General features: G+C 38.5%; 1 protein-coding gene across 1 annotated transcript; it reads right to left on the reverse strand.

The window, feature by feature from the left end:
• Positions 1-861: 861 nt before the first annotated feature.
• Positions 862-11059, reverse strand: vtg3 (vitellogenin 3, phosvitinless). Its single transcript, XM_085373273.1, has 28 exons — positions 10939-11059; positions 10480-10500; positions 10219-10370; positions 8867-9118; positions 8626-8787; positions 8381-8529; positions 8146-8296; positions 7869-8026; positions 6803-6968; positions 6589-6714; positions 6079-6297; positions 5572-5789; positions 5377-5471; positions 5150-5274; positions 4971-5072; positions 4759-4878; positions 4474-4663; positions 4287-4374; positions 3986-4171; positions 3643-3733; positions 3380-3548; positions 3088-3197; positions 2922-2996; positions 2501-2701; positions 1840-1985; positions 1547-1685; positions 1349-1441; positions 862-1153 (listed from the first exon to the last, which is right to left on the reverse strand). The coding sequence occupies exons 1-27, from the start codon at positions 11042-11044 to the stop codon at positions 1355-1357; spliced, it is 3804 nt and encodes a 1267-aa protein (XP_085229399.1). The 5' UTR covers positions 11045-11059; the 3' UTR covers positions 862-1153; positions 1349-1354.
• Positions 11060-14344: the final 3285 nt, after the last annotated feature.

Genomic DNA, 14344 nt, shown 5'->3' on the forward strand with positions numbered 1-14344 from the left:
AGATATCAATCCAATAGAACACCTTTAGGATGTCGTGTTCATCATGGATGTGCAGCAGACAGTTTGTGTGCTGAGCATCCTATGAACTCTATGACAGAAAGAAGTCAAAAGACAGAGTCCAACATGATGTGGACCTTACATACCAGCTAATTTTGTTAGGGTTTCTGCTTTGCTCACATCATCTTCTATTATTCAAAGTCAAAGTAAACTTTATTGTCCGCTATACAGCACAGTATATAGAGAGACGAGACAACGAGGCTCCAGTTCCATTAAGTGTAAAATATAGGAAGAGTAAGAATGAATATACACTTTAAGACTGAGGTAAGGGGAGTAAATATACAGGTGAGGTAAACAAGGGTTAATAACAATCAAAAATGTACAATTGAGATGTAAAGTGACCTGGGGGGGGGGGGGGGGGGGGGTCTGATGGCTTTCGGGAAAAAGCTATCTCACAGTCTGAAGGATCGGGCCCCAATACTGAGGAGGCCTTACTGATGCAAGGAATAATGATGAGCATAATTTCTTATATAATGCTTTTCAAGTTGCTTTTTCAAACAAAGCCAGAGAGGCTGCACAGCTGTTATCAAATATGGTTAAGACTCTAACTATAAGTTAATTTAAAAGAGAAGATTTCCAGGGGTTTCATCAGTACTGCTCATTGCACTCTTACTTAGCCGAAAGCCGCCTCAATAAGCGTGGATTATGCCTCCGTTACTGCGATGGCATGTGTGAGATATTCGGTTATATTGCTAATTACATTTAATCAAGAGACAGAGGAGCTCCAGCTACTGTGTAACTACAGTTTAGCCACTTAAATGTACAAATAGAATAGAAATAGAAAAAAGATTCGACACATTGCTGGATGCACAAACATTTATTGTAGCAGAATCAGAAAAAACAAAGTGTAACTCAAGCACAGTGAGCGTACTCGTAGGTACGAATTCACACAGTTCAGTTGATGGTGTTCAAATAATAACATGCATTCAAATTAATAAATCAGGACCTTTACAGGTTATTTCCAAACTGGTGACATCTAACAGATTGCTGATACATTTTTCATGCTCCTCAGTTTCATCACTGTGGTGAGCTTTTGGTCGCGCTGTTATCACTGTGAGACGAGGCATCTGGCTCCCATCTGTGCTCTGATGTCCTTCTGCAACAGAAAACAGATTTTAGACAGTAAGCAAAAGTGGCACAGCTCCTCATTTGTTCTTTTCACAAAAATTAATCAACTGCCACACACACAAACACAGAGACCAATGCTAACACACAAGGATTAACATAAAAAGACTCAGCCGATTACAGTGAACCCTCAGTTTTCCTAATCAGACATGTTTCGTTTGCTTACACATTTTTAGGCTTGTTCGTTTCTTTCTGTGTTTTCCATACAGAAACTGGTAGATGAAAATGGAAGTGGAACAGCCTGACGAAAGACTGTATACTTTTAACGAAACAGAAGAAAGGACACATCAGTGAATGATTAGCTACAGTGTATGAAGGTTTATATATATATATAATCGTATGTAGTCAATATTTCCTGTCAAACCTTTGGAAGTTTGATGGTCACATCAATGCTGTCGGATGAGGCACATACAATTGATGCAGAAACCTCCTGGTTGGCATTGCTCTCAGATGTCTGGTTGAAGCCGTAAAGCAAAGCCATGCCTGGGATGTATCTTTCCATTCTGGAGTGGATAAAATCCATTAACACAAAAAACATTTCAAGGAAGTTGGTTGAGAAGGTGATAAGAATGTCAAATCTTCTCTCCTCATGATAATCATTTAACTTGTCACAGCTTTTATTTCTTGGTAGAAGTTGGACATTTTATAGAAACTCACCTGGAGCAGTAATTCACCATCTCTTCTGGCACATTGGCCCACTCTACTTTGGCTTCAAGTGTCTGCCTGGGAGCAGGGGACTGTGCAGCAGCAGCCATCACCGATATTTTGTAGGGCTTACATTGAGCTCCCCAACTAATCATTGCCTAGAACAAACACAGTCAACGTTGAAGCACCACTCCACAAACAAACACATGGCTTTAGCGCTTTCTTTTAAAAAATATGACACATTTAAAAAGAAGGAAAAGTATGTTATTAAAAAATAAGGACATCATTATCTACTCCAAGATTTTTATATGTTCAGCAGCTTAAAGGTCTGCTACTTTTTAATGCCAAACTGTTGTAATATTACTCTTTAAAACTTTTCCAAGTAGCATGCCATTGCTTATTAACTACTCTTTTTTATTGTCTAGAGAGCAGAAATATGGGAACATAATGACACCAGCCTTTTTTTTAAATGTTGCTAAGGAATATTTTCCCCAGTGATTTAAGGAGGCCGTGGACATGAATAAAAAACATGCCAAACCTTAGTTACTGAGACAATGATTGTGACCAGGACACATTAACTGCTGATGCCATGCCATTAAATGAAGTCCTGGCAGTTTACACATCAAATTAAACATAAATCACTAAGAAAGTCTTGCTTTCATAGGTTTTCTACCTTAACATTAGCAGGAGACTGTGCAGAAGCGTCGACACACATCTTCCAGTTGGCGGCGTCTCCGATATGGGACATGATCATTTGGGCCTTCAGAGTGTCTCCTTCAGATGGGTTGTACAGGGTCATATCGAAACCCTCAAGGTTCTGGTTACCACTCATGGCAATGGCTTTGATGCTGACCACAGGCTGAGGTGCTGTGGCCTAAGATATGAGACAGTACTTACTTTATATTAATCATGTTATGTCTTAAATTTATAGTAATACCAAAGTGAGTGTGAATTATTGTAGATGGATGAAATAAAGCTGAGGGAAGTGTTTTTTGCAAAGTCAACATATACATATATGTCACGTATATTATATTATTTTTAGTGCATGTCAGATTAAAATGCAGAGTACTCTGTATTTTGCCTATTTAACGTACATCCATCATGATTTCTTGGCTGTTACGGGTTTCCCGTTCATTTGATGCGGAATTTGATTGCTCCTGGGATCGTTCCTGTAAACACAACATGGGAACAGGAAAATTTTAAATGATAAAAGACAGGAAGAGGTGATGCACATGTAACGTTACAGAAGTCTTCAAATACCTGTGCAATCCTCCTCATAGTCTCATACAGATGGCGGATGGTCAATGGATGACTGGCGGGTTTGCATTGAACCTCCAAGTGGATTTTCTCCACAGGTTTGGTCGCCTCAGCTAAAAAAGTGCATCAGGTTACATGAGCACAGGATACCTTTATAACCTAACACAGGCCTTCTTGTTGGTTATATGTGTGAAAAAGACATTTAAAAGTAGTAGTCTCATGTGTCTCATGTGAGTGAAGAAGCACGACATAAAGGTCATCTGTGCATATGGTGCACTGAACTTGCTGTGTATACCTGGGACTACTCTGATGGCCGCATGGGTGAATCCCATTATAGAGTAGAGGGGGTATTCGTTGTTAAAATACTGTCTCCTGATGTCATAGTCCACACAGACACCCACTCCATACATGCTGCTCTTGGCACACATATTTGCCTTTCGCCACCAGTTGTTTGGTGTTGGCTGCTGTTTGAAGGAAAAACAATAATCAAGAAGAAGTTGTTGCCAGTTTTCAATAAATGAACGTGTAACAGTAATCTTCCAAAGGTGTTGGCTGTACCTGTTGGGAGTTAAATTCATCAGGTATCATTGGTGTCCTTTTAGGGGATTCTGGATCTCCAATGTTCCTTGAGACTGCATACAGATTGGAGCTGTAAAATGGAAATGTCGGATTTATTTAGTACATTTAGCTTCTTGATGAATCTGAATGAATGAAAAGCACTCATTCTTGTGTTTTAGCTCCTGTGAGTTCCAGTGTGAGCTGGAGTGGAGTGACCAGTTTATATAAAGTAAAAGGAATCACACTCCAGTGACTAAAGTAAAGAAAAAATGAGAGTGGTTGGTAATTGATCTAGTAAATGTATTTAGAGCTGTAGAGGGACATAATCATGATCTTGACATACCTGAATGAAATGAGTTCAAACTCATTTTTACAAGCGGGCATGTCAAGTTCCAAAACTCTTTTTCCAACATTGATCTTGGCAGAAAGCTTCATTGGCAGCTCAACGGGAGCTTTGCTCTTCATCTCTGAACCGCACTGGAAAAGCTCTGTGTTGATCCCGTGGAAAATCCAGAAATCTTTTGTGAATCTACAATAAAAAGTGTAATGATAGAGTTAGTGTTTGCACCTCCAAAAAAAATTGTTTGGTCGCATATACTGATGATAGTTGCCAAATACACTGGGTATCTATCTATTTAAATTACCCCACGACACCCTCAGATTCCAGTGAAATATCTGCATTGATCAGGTCTCCGAGATGCTGAGCTTGTGGTGGATTTATTGCAGCTTTAGCTATAGACACACATAAAGAAGCACAAATGTTTAGCCCAAGTACATTTTTCAATAATAAACAAATGTGATTGCCATTTGTTATAAGGTTTTATTCCTCACCGTTAATGGTGATCCCGGTGACTGTTTGATAATATTTGGCAATCTCCACTGGCAAACCCAGGGTGGTAGCTTGCAACAAACGAGCCTCAATATTCAACAAAGGCTTCGTCCAATGCCATGAAAGTCCTTTTTGCAATTGCTCAATGGCAGCCCACACAGGGGTTCCTTTAGGTGCAGAAGGACTAACAGCCTACATGCAAAATCACAGGACAGCATCTTGTAAGAGGTATCAAGGCATCATGTGTCTTTAATAGATCAGCAATGTCTCTGCCAATTTATTCTCACCGCTTTGATGTACTCAAGGAGATCCTTCTGGATGTTTACAAAGAAAAACTCTTGTCCAGACAAGCGTGAATAGGCAGAAATGATCGGTTTATCATTTGGCAGCGATTCCCAGTTTTTAAGCTGAAAATGACACGACACAGTGGACACCCACATCAATTGGCGTCATAGTACAGCTGATATTTTTCCCTTGACGTCTTTGATGTAATACTCACGACATTGTAAATGGCCTGAAAGTCGCTGAAGCTAAAATCGCCTTTAAATCCAGGAATGCTGGGGCCAATCAGCTGCTTGAGTGTTTCGGAACGGATACCAAACTGGAATCAAAAGAAATAACAGGATTACAGTTTGTGTTTGGGAAACGTTATTTGAAGGATATTATATGACTCTGTACCTCCATTAGCTTCATGATTCTACCGATGGCAAAATACTTTTGTTGTGATATGATCTCAGTGGGCAAGACGCTTGTTGGACCTCCCAACATATTAAATGAAGCAGATGTCCCCATCAGTAAATCATCTGCATTTGGAAAAGCAAAAATGGTCATTTTCATATGTGAGTGTAAATGTATTTACTTAAAGTCCTCAAAAGTGGTCTAATTATTGGTGAACTTGAACCCACCATCAAACATGTCCATTCGGAATGATCTGCTGTTGTAGCTAAGACGTCCAAATTTGGCAGCGAGGCTTTTCATAGCCAGACTGCAGTAAATTGAACTTTAGCAGAAAACACAAAAACAATTAGATATCATGTAAAATATACCAGCAAAAGCAACACCGATAAAGATACAGCCCCTTTTTTTATTGTTATACTCACAGATTGTGATTGTCTGGAGTCTTGGATCTAGCTATATTTTCCAAGTAAGAGTATGCAAAGCTAGCGAGATGGATGTCTTTTTCTCTCTCTAGATGTGCAGTCAGTGTGGAGACAAGAGCCGCTGATGGCTTTGTGTTAAACATGACCATGATTGCCATCATGTTTGTCTCAGGGGCACAGTTCTTTTGCAGGAACACTTTCAGGGCAATCTCTTGGACCTGAAAACATAAGCAATATAATAATCAGCTGTTGGGGAAACCATGGTCAAAGCTCACACATTTGCCAGCTACTGTTAGGACAAAAACTATTATGTTCTGGCACAGTTTCTTTTCAGTTTCAGTGAGCCCTGAAAGACAACTGAAGACGCTTTCCACTTGATTTTACCGGTCTAAGTTAAGAGAATGAAATACTTCACTTGACCTAAAAAATGTGACATTTTAAACGCAAGTTATCTGCATATATTAAAAACAACAACAACAACAACTGCATGTCATGTAATGTTCTTACATTGTAGGGATCTCTGCGAGCTGTCAGTCTCAAAGCCTGCATAGCAGCGCTCTGCACACGGCACGACACGTCTACGGGGTTGGCAGCGACTCCAGGGAGGAAGTTGGTGATGGTTTTAATGCTGCCTGGATGACCTGCATTGCCCAGAGCTCTCAGAGCGATGAACATCTTAGTTTCATTGTGGTTTCTCAGGCCCTCATTGGCAAGGTTGAGCAGTGGCTAGTTAAAACAACAAATACATGTTTAACATTTTTTTCAAAAATGCTTGTTGACTTGCTTTATCATTTTACACATGGATGATCTCGACTGTAATCTCAGATCTTTTCTAATTATAATGGTTAATTTGGGGGAAAACAGTACTTGAAGTAGTATTATTTCAATATTTAAGCTCAAAATGATTTTTTCTAGTTAAATTTGAAATATTACTTAAATAGTTATCTCAAAACCTTAACACTCCATTGCACAGATAATTTCTCATTACATAGCATACACCTGTTGATGTGTGAATACCTGAACAGCAGCTTGTGGACATGGTGAATGATATGCGCAGTATTTGTACACCAGAGAGCCAAAAGAAAACATGGCAGCAGTCCACAAATGAGGATTGGATTTGATGAATTCCATGTTCATTATTTCCTGCGAAAGATCGACATGTCATTTAGGTGATCGTTTTGTTGTTGTTTTTTGTTTGTTACGTGATCACCATCCAGCTTTGCTAACTCACTTTAGCCTTCTCAACCAGCTCAGCTCTGGGCTGGAGATGATTCATAGCTATCAGAAGGGTTTGCACAGCTTCATTTGCAGACATGTCTTTTGCCTGAAATCTCTTTTGCAGGAATTTGAGGACTCTGTCGTCGTTGATCTCGGCAACCATGTCCAAGAAAAAGCGTCTAATAAGTGAAAAAGAAGAGAGAAGAGAGCTAATATACATACACAAATACTTCAGATAAAGATTATCCTTCAAATACACAGATGAAGGGAAGGTGTATACCAAAATGTTACAAAAGATATTTATAAGGTTTTAATTAAGTTGTTACATTTATGCCTCGCATAATATTAAACTATTCCTCATTGTTAATGCGCTGCACTGAATCCCTCCTGAACTGAGTCGAAGGATAATCAGCTGAAGTGGATCAGCATCAGGCTTCAGAGGTAGCCTCGAAAAATGTTCTTCTTCATAATGAAAAGCTTTTTTAAAGGTTATCCGTGAAAGAGTCTCACTTTGAGCTTTAAAAAAACATGTTCTCACTGGGTACAAAGATATTCACAAAAAGTTAACTAATAACTTAATAATGATACTTTTATTGCAGCTTTACTCATAAAGTTTGTCGTAAATCCCGTGTTAGAGGCTGTATTTACAACACCATCAACCGCATTCATTCAAATGAGCATACTCAACGAGTATTAGTGCCTTGAAGCATGAAAACGTAGCAACTTTTACACATATGTCTGTCAATGCAGATGAATTTCCATTAAATTCCAAACTCCAATTAAATAGGTATTAAAAAACTAATAACTAAAGTAGTAGCAGTAGTATAACTAAGTAGTATTTTGTTGAATCACAATTGTATTACACAGTGCATTCAGTGCATAACAAATGTGTCTGACCACCACCCGACAGAGGGTTTATGTCTCAGCTGTCCACTTTTGGTATTTCCAAGAATATATATTTTAAGTATGTGCAAGCTCTTTATCAGACATTATTGTTATCCATGAATTTTGGACAAAAAAAGCAAAAAAAAATAAATTGCTACATTATTACTTTTTGTAATCACCTCACAAACACTCACCTGTGTTCATTGTTTCTTGCCAGTTCCACCCACATCTCATCCAAATCCCTGTCCTGAAGCATTCGCAAAAGCTGATACACCTTTAAGGTGTCCTCAGTTGTTTCCTTCTTAATCTGATTTTTATGATCCTCAGCCAACTGTTTGATCATTCTAATAGCCTGCAAACAGGGGCAGAGATTTTCATCAGTTATTCCTGATTTTAGCTGTTTAACTATGAAGAATTTCACTCTTTTTGTTGTATTCTGGTGGAAATTTTGCTACACCAGTTGATCCCTACCTTAGCTTTTGGTTCTGCGAGGTCCTGCATCACAAGAGGGATATTAGCGTTGGAGTTCACTAATTTGTGCACGATGTCGCCCCTGTTTTGCAATTGCCCGACGTTGGCAGGTTTGCCTCCCTCACTCACACGAATCAGTACCATTTCCTTCCTGCAGGAGAAGGTTTTTTTTATTTGTTATGCAGCAGCTAAAGTTAATTAGCAGGTATAACATGCAGATGCCTTCTTGTCTTACTTTGCTTCCATTCTGAAACTACCGCCCTTCACATTGAAGGGACTAAAGTGCTGTTGCTCGAGGGCATAAGCACTTTTGACCATGCCGCCCTCTTCTGTTGGTTGGATGGTGTAAAGGTATTGCACAGTAGAAATCATAGATTCTCCTCTCTAGATTGGAGCATATGCAAACAGAAACGGAGATGATTTTGCTGGATTTAATTTAAAATTGCACAATCAGCTGCATTTACGACGAGACAAACAAACCTGTTTGGTCTCTTTGTCGAGGACAGCAAAGGCCATTCCGTTTTGCATTGCTGCTTTAATTCTGCAGTGGTCGATATCCACAACCTGAGTGATGTTCATGTTGTTTGTTTGCTTGTTAATTTCAGTAGCGTAGTTGTTCTGACACATTCCATGTATTCCAACCTATACGCAAAATAAAACTTGTGTTATTGACATTCTTACTAATGAGGTAGACTAAAAAAATCAGAAACTGATGACTTACCTCCTCCAGCTCATAGACAGTTGGTGAGGGCTTGACAGTTGCATGGAAGAAACTCAGCATCCCTCTCACAATGTTAATAGTGGTCTCAGTGACGTCAGGAGCTGCTTGGATTTGCCGAACATGGCCGTTGATGTGCTCAAACTTGAAAGGTTTGGCGAGCTGGGCAGCAATACGCTGACTGAGCTTGGGGCATTGACTGAAATCACTTTTCCCTGTGATGCCATTGAGCTCTGCGAAGGTCACGTCTGAAACCTTGAAGCCCGAACAGAAAAAAGAAATATTTTTCAGATTTGAGCAACAAAACACATCGAATAACGTGTGACCCTACAAAAGTGTGCAGACATTGTCATTTGTATGTAGTATCATTAGCTTACAAGTTCACAGTTTTGTAGTTATAACATTGTAAAGCAGAAGACAGAAAGATGCTGGAACATAGCCAGCGTCGCACAGCTGTAGGTGTGCAAACATTGAAATTAGAGTAGAACCTGCTTTAATGTCTTAAAGAAATCATTTTGTCAGGGTGTTGAAGCCTCAGTAGTGTCTACTCATTTGACCTCTGAAGAATCTATAGTGATGATTACATAATGTTTATTCGGTGGATTTATAAATAAAGTTTCAAATTAACTGGCCAACATTGTGTTGCTGTGTATGCAAGGCAAGTTTATTTATATAGCACAATTCAACGGCAAGGTGATTCAAAGTGCTTTACAGAGACATTAAAAAACAAAAAGAAATCAAAAGCATGATTTAAAATGAAAAAAAGGAACAGTAGATAAAATCAGTAGTTAAAATGTAAGTTTTGAAATTTTTGGATTTTGTGTTTTATTCAAATGCAGCTGAGAACAGGTGAGTCTTCAACCTGGATTTAAATAAACTGAGTGTTTCAGCTGATCTGAGGCTTTCTGGGAGTTTGTTCCAGATATAAGGAGCATAAAAGCTGAATGCAGCTTCTCCGTGTCTGGTTCTGACTCTGGGAACTGATAAAAGACCGGATCCAGATGACCTGAGGGATCTGGAAGGTTCATACTGGGTCAGGAGGTCATTGATGTATTTTGGTCCTAAACCATTCAGAGCTTTATAGGCCAGCATCAGAACTTTAAAGTCTATCCTCTGACGGACAGGCAGCCAGTGTAAGGACCTCAGAGCTGGACTGATGTGGTCCACTTTTTTGGTCTTAGTGAGGACTCGAGCAGCAGAGTTCTGAATGAGCTGTAGATGTCTGACTGATTTTTTAGGTAGACCTGTAAAGATGCTGTTACAGTAATCAAGCCTACTAAAGATGAAATGCGCATCATTTATAACTTTAAGTAACCAGTGTGTGGATTTATATTACTGTCTGCTGGGACTCTCACCTGAAGAATGAATACTTGTGGAGATTCACCAGAGATCTTGATGTTGCACTGTATCCTCACGCCAGACTCGGCTCGGTTGGGTTTGCCGGATCCAAATTTCACTTCTCCTTCATATTTGTACTCGTAGGTTTTCCTGTGATTCAGGGTGAGATCTGAAAGGTGTTTTTATTAAAGTTAAATACCATCTAACTTAAAGCATTTGGAAGAGAATATTATTATTATATGATGGATTTATGATTAAGATTAAAGAAAAAGACTCACCATAACGAGCAGCTTGGCAAGCTAAAAGCAAGAAAGTCAAACATAGTGTAAGCATTATAACACACTGCAAGGTACACTATGAGTCTACGTCAATGCTACACAACATAATGCTACAATCAGGCACCTTGTTAGAGTAACAACAGTGTTTTTCTAAGATGTTAAAAGACACACATGGCATCTAATAAACACTTAATCTGAAAACTCCAGAAGAATAGTCCAGTATCGTTAGCAGAGACAACTAAATCAATTGGTATTCTATTCTGTTCTAATCTTATCCAGGTATTAAGTATTTGCTTGAATAAACCTGAATCCTGACAATAACAGTACAACAATTCTATAAAAGACACTCACAAGGGACTTTTTGGATGTTCTTACCCAAACTTCTCAAGAGAAGTTAGAAGATTATTAAGTTTGGGGGTGCTATCCTCCTACAAGTAGAACTGAGTGAATGATACTTACTGGCCAGAGCCACAAGGCAACAGAAGAAGAAGACAAGACCCCGCATGGTGAGAGAGGAGTGGAGATCAGGTTTCAGAGCTGTCCGTTTATATGCATGAGCTGTCATTACTCATTGATCCTTCAGAGCACATCAGACGTGTGATAAGGCCAAAGAACATAATAAAATAAACACACCCTCTCTGAAGTGAGGCCGTGCTAACCCGTGGCGCTGTCAGAGCGACACAAATGATATGTCAAAGATAATTTAAGGGGCAGAGCAGGTCGTCCGTTAATGGGAAGGTCACTGGTTTGATCCCCGGCTTCTCTGGTCAAAGTGTCAAAGTGTCTTTTTACGAGATACCCCAGTGCCCAAAATCAGTGTGTCTGTAGAAAAGCATTATATATAAATCAATGTTATCCTTTTGAATATTTTACAACAGTTGTGAATGTGGGTTACCTTCATTAAAAAAATAGTTGAGTTGGCTTAAAAATAATTTATATATTCAAAGCCTATTTATATGTTTTATATCACAGATAAACATTGTGAAAATGTAAATGTTTCATCATTCAGAAGAAGAAATAAACACATTTTTCAAAGCTCCGCTGCTCAGTCAAAAACGAAATATGCAGTGAGATTCGTGTCTCAAGTAAAGGGAGAAAGCTGTTTGCTGCCCGGGTTTGTGCTTTTACTTCTTAGACATCAGTGAAACGCTTGGTTTTCAAATATGTTCATAATACACCAAACACACACACACACACACACACACGCCGCTCTTCATTACAGATTTAAAGATTCTGCCTTGGCCTAAACGGGTTAACAAACATCCCTGTTCGTATGTGAAGTTTGAACTGTGAGGGTCGTGCTCACATTTCACAATGCACGTCTGTCTTGTGCAATCACACCCAGTCTTTATTTCACCTCTAGGGTGATATGGAATATCATATTTTTGTCTTGAAGCTTGCAAACGTGTTTTAAATAATGTTTGTTAACACACTTGAGTGGCAGCCAGTTATGGTTTTAGATTCAACTGCAATTACAATCATAGATTCAAATGAAATAAAAAATGGCAACATTGTACCAAAATCACAGAAAAAATTATATTCCATATGTCTTCTGACAGATTTAAAATATCCTACTGTTTCAGCGTTTAAGACTAAATAGGTGCATTTAAAAATAAGAAAAATAATGAAAGTTCTAGTTAAGGTCACAAACTTCATAAACGGGATATGGCCACCGTGACATCACCCTGGGGATTTTTTGTTTTTTTTGAGCCAGACGAGTAAATATATTTAGAAAGAGAGCTACGTGCTCAGTTATCAGCTGCAACTGGCAGGCTTGTCAAGAGTCTAGCACGTTGGACAGATGCACATATACCTGCAAATAAAACAGAAATAGATACTGGACCAAAGACTTTTTGTATATGCTACAATTAAACAAATAAAAAGCTGTAATTTTATATTATTTTCTCTATTAAAATGATCAAAAGAGCACTAACACAGACACGCCTAGCAGACTGATATATTAGTATCTACCTGTCAGTCACAGACGTCTGGCTCCAAACTTTATTAGCTTTAAACCTTCAGGGGTTTCGACACAGGCCACAACACTTGCTGCAGTGCAGCGTTTGAGGGACTTCTCAGGTCTCTTTGCTGTGTTTCCTTATTCCCATAAGCTTTAACGGATCTGCAGAGCTAACGTGAGGAACACTAACAGATATAAGATTTGCTTGCTCCCATTTTCTACAGCATGTTACGAATGATTCATAATGTTAAATATACAAATAATCTGTTTATAAAATCGAAATTGTTGAAGTTAGAAGATTTAGTGACCTCACAGACATTATTAATGATGTTCAAGGCAAAAAATAATAATACATTACCTCTTAAGTTACAAAGTTTATTTGTATTGTGTTCAGGAAGTGGGGACAGTAGAAGGATTATTATTATTGTAAGCATCAGTTTGGCAAATGTGTCCAACAGTTGTAGGCATAAGAATATGGAGCTCTCTCCATGATAATCTCAAGAGTTGTACAAATATGCACCGTTTTAAAATGCGTTTCAATATGAATTCAATATCTTCAATATGAAGAACACAAAAGTAATTTGGGCTAATTGTGGAAGGAACAATTCTTCTTTGCCATCTTGTGGTTTTGTACACTGTTGATTTTACTCTTTTGTTGTTTTGTTTTGCATTGTTAAATGTCGATAAATGTTAGAGTGCTCTTTGGGTTGTAGGTGCCCACTATTTGGTATTCAGATAGGGGGCAGGTGTCAATAAGAATTTATTCTTCCTCCTGCTCCTTTCCATTCATGGGTGCAGTGCTATATTAATGGGAATGATGTTTGCGTGTCGGAAACGAAATTCTGTTGAACCATGTGTGAAACAAATAAACACAAACCTGATGTGTACTTATACGTTTCCCAGGGCAGTGCCTACTGTGTCACCAGTGAGAGCACCTTTACCATTTAGATGGTTATTTATTATTTCATTAAATAAATAAATAAATAAAGATGAAAAAACTCGCCCTACTATACTTCCTTTAATTAAGGAACTGCTGTTTTTTTTTTTTCACTTTCACCTGTGCTTTATTATGCAGCCCCAGAGATTACCACATGCTCTTTTTAATAATGACATACAGTTTCTCAGATAGTCTGAGGACTGTTGGGTGGCTGTAGTAGACACACACTGCTTTCTTGTTTGTTCAGTAATATAGGTATTGTAGGATATATCTTGCTAGCACCCTCCAATCAATAAATGTGTCCTATACATTAATAATTAACGCAATATACAGTGTTCCCTCCCCACTTCTGAAATGAACGAGCAGCATGAGAGCGTTTCCTGGCTCTATAAAATAGAGCACTTTCGTTTGTTTCACTCAAAAGTTTGAGGTTCAGTTTATTAGTAGAGTCATGACATATGCAAATGTACTAGCATGAAGACAATAATGAAATTTTTGGTAAATGTGTTTAATTGCTAGACCCCAGGCTGACGTTTCTTAACCTCATTAAAAGATCCCACAGCCTAGGGGACAGATAGTTAAGGAATGCTGTGTGCTGAGGAGATAACACATATTAATTCATTGCAACATTTTTTTTTCTTAACATGCAGATAAATAATGCAAAAATACTCTGAGTTTATGGAAGAACGAGTGTGCCTGATAATCTCCACTAGATGGGGCCATTGGCCTATCCAATTGTTACTGTGGCGCATGGACAGGACACACAGCCATTCATGTTGGACTTCCTGTCCACTTACCAGTGTGTTTATTTAGCAAAGAAGGCTGATGAATGCATTAACCAAGCCCAATGATTATTTTGCATTTCGGTTTAAAAGAAATGGGCAACAGAGAAGTTTTGCTTTGACACATTTATTTTAATAATTTACAATCAATTTCAAACAAAAGATGAGAACAAAGACGGACACGGC

The sequence above is a fragment of the Diplotaxodon limnothrissa genome, linkage group LG15 (assembly GCF_057381915.1).
Source record: "Diplotaxodon limnothrissa isolate DT_005_m linkage group LG15, D_limnothrissa_male_GT1.1, whole genome shotgun sequence".
Taxonomy (NCBI): domain Eukaryota; kingdom Metazoa; phylum Chordata; class Actinopteri; order Cichliformes; family Cichlidae; genus Diplotaxodon; species Diplotaxodon limnothrissa.

Coding starts and splice junctions, on each gene's coding strand:
- vtg3 (XM_085373273.1), bottom strand. CDS start 11,044: ATGACAGCTCATGCATATAAACGGACAGCTCTGAAACCTGATCTCCAC. Junction 6,969..7,868: donor GCAAGAAACAATGAACACAG/GTGAGTGTTTGT, acceptor TTCACTTATTAG/ACGCTTTTTCTTGGACATGG. Junction 1,986..2,500: donor AGTCTCCTGCTAATGTTAAG/GTAGAAAACCTA, acceptor TGTTTGTTCTAG/GCAATGATTAGTTGGGGAGC.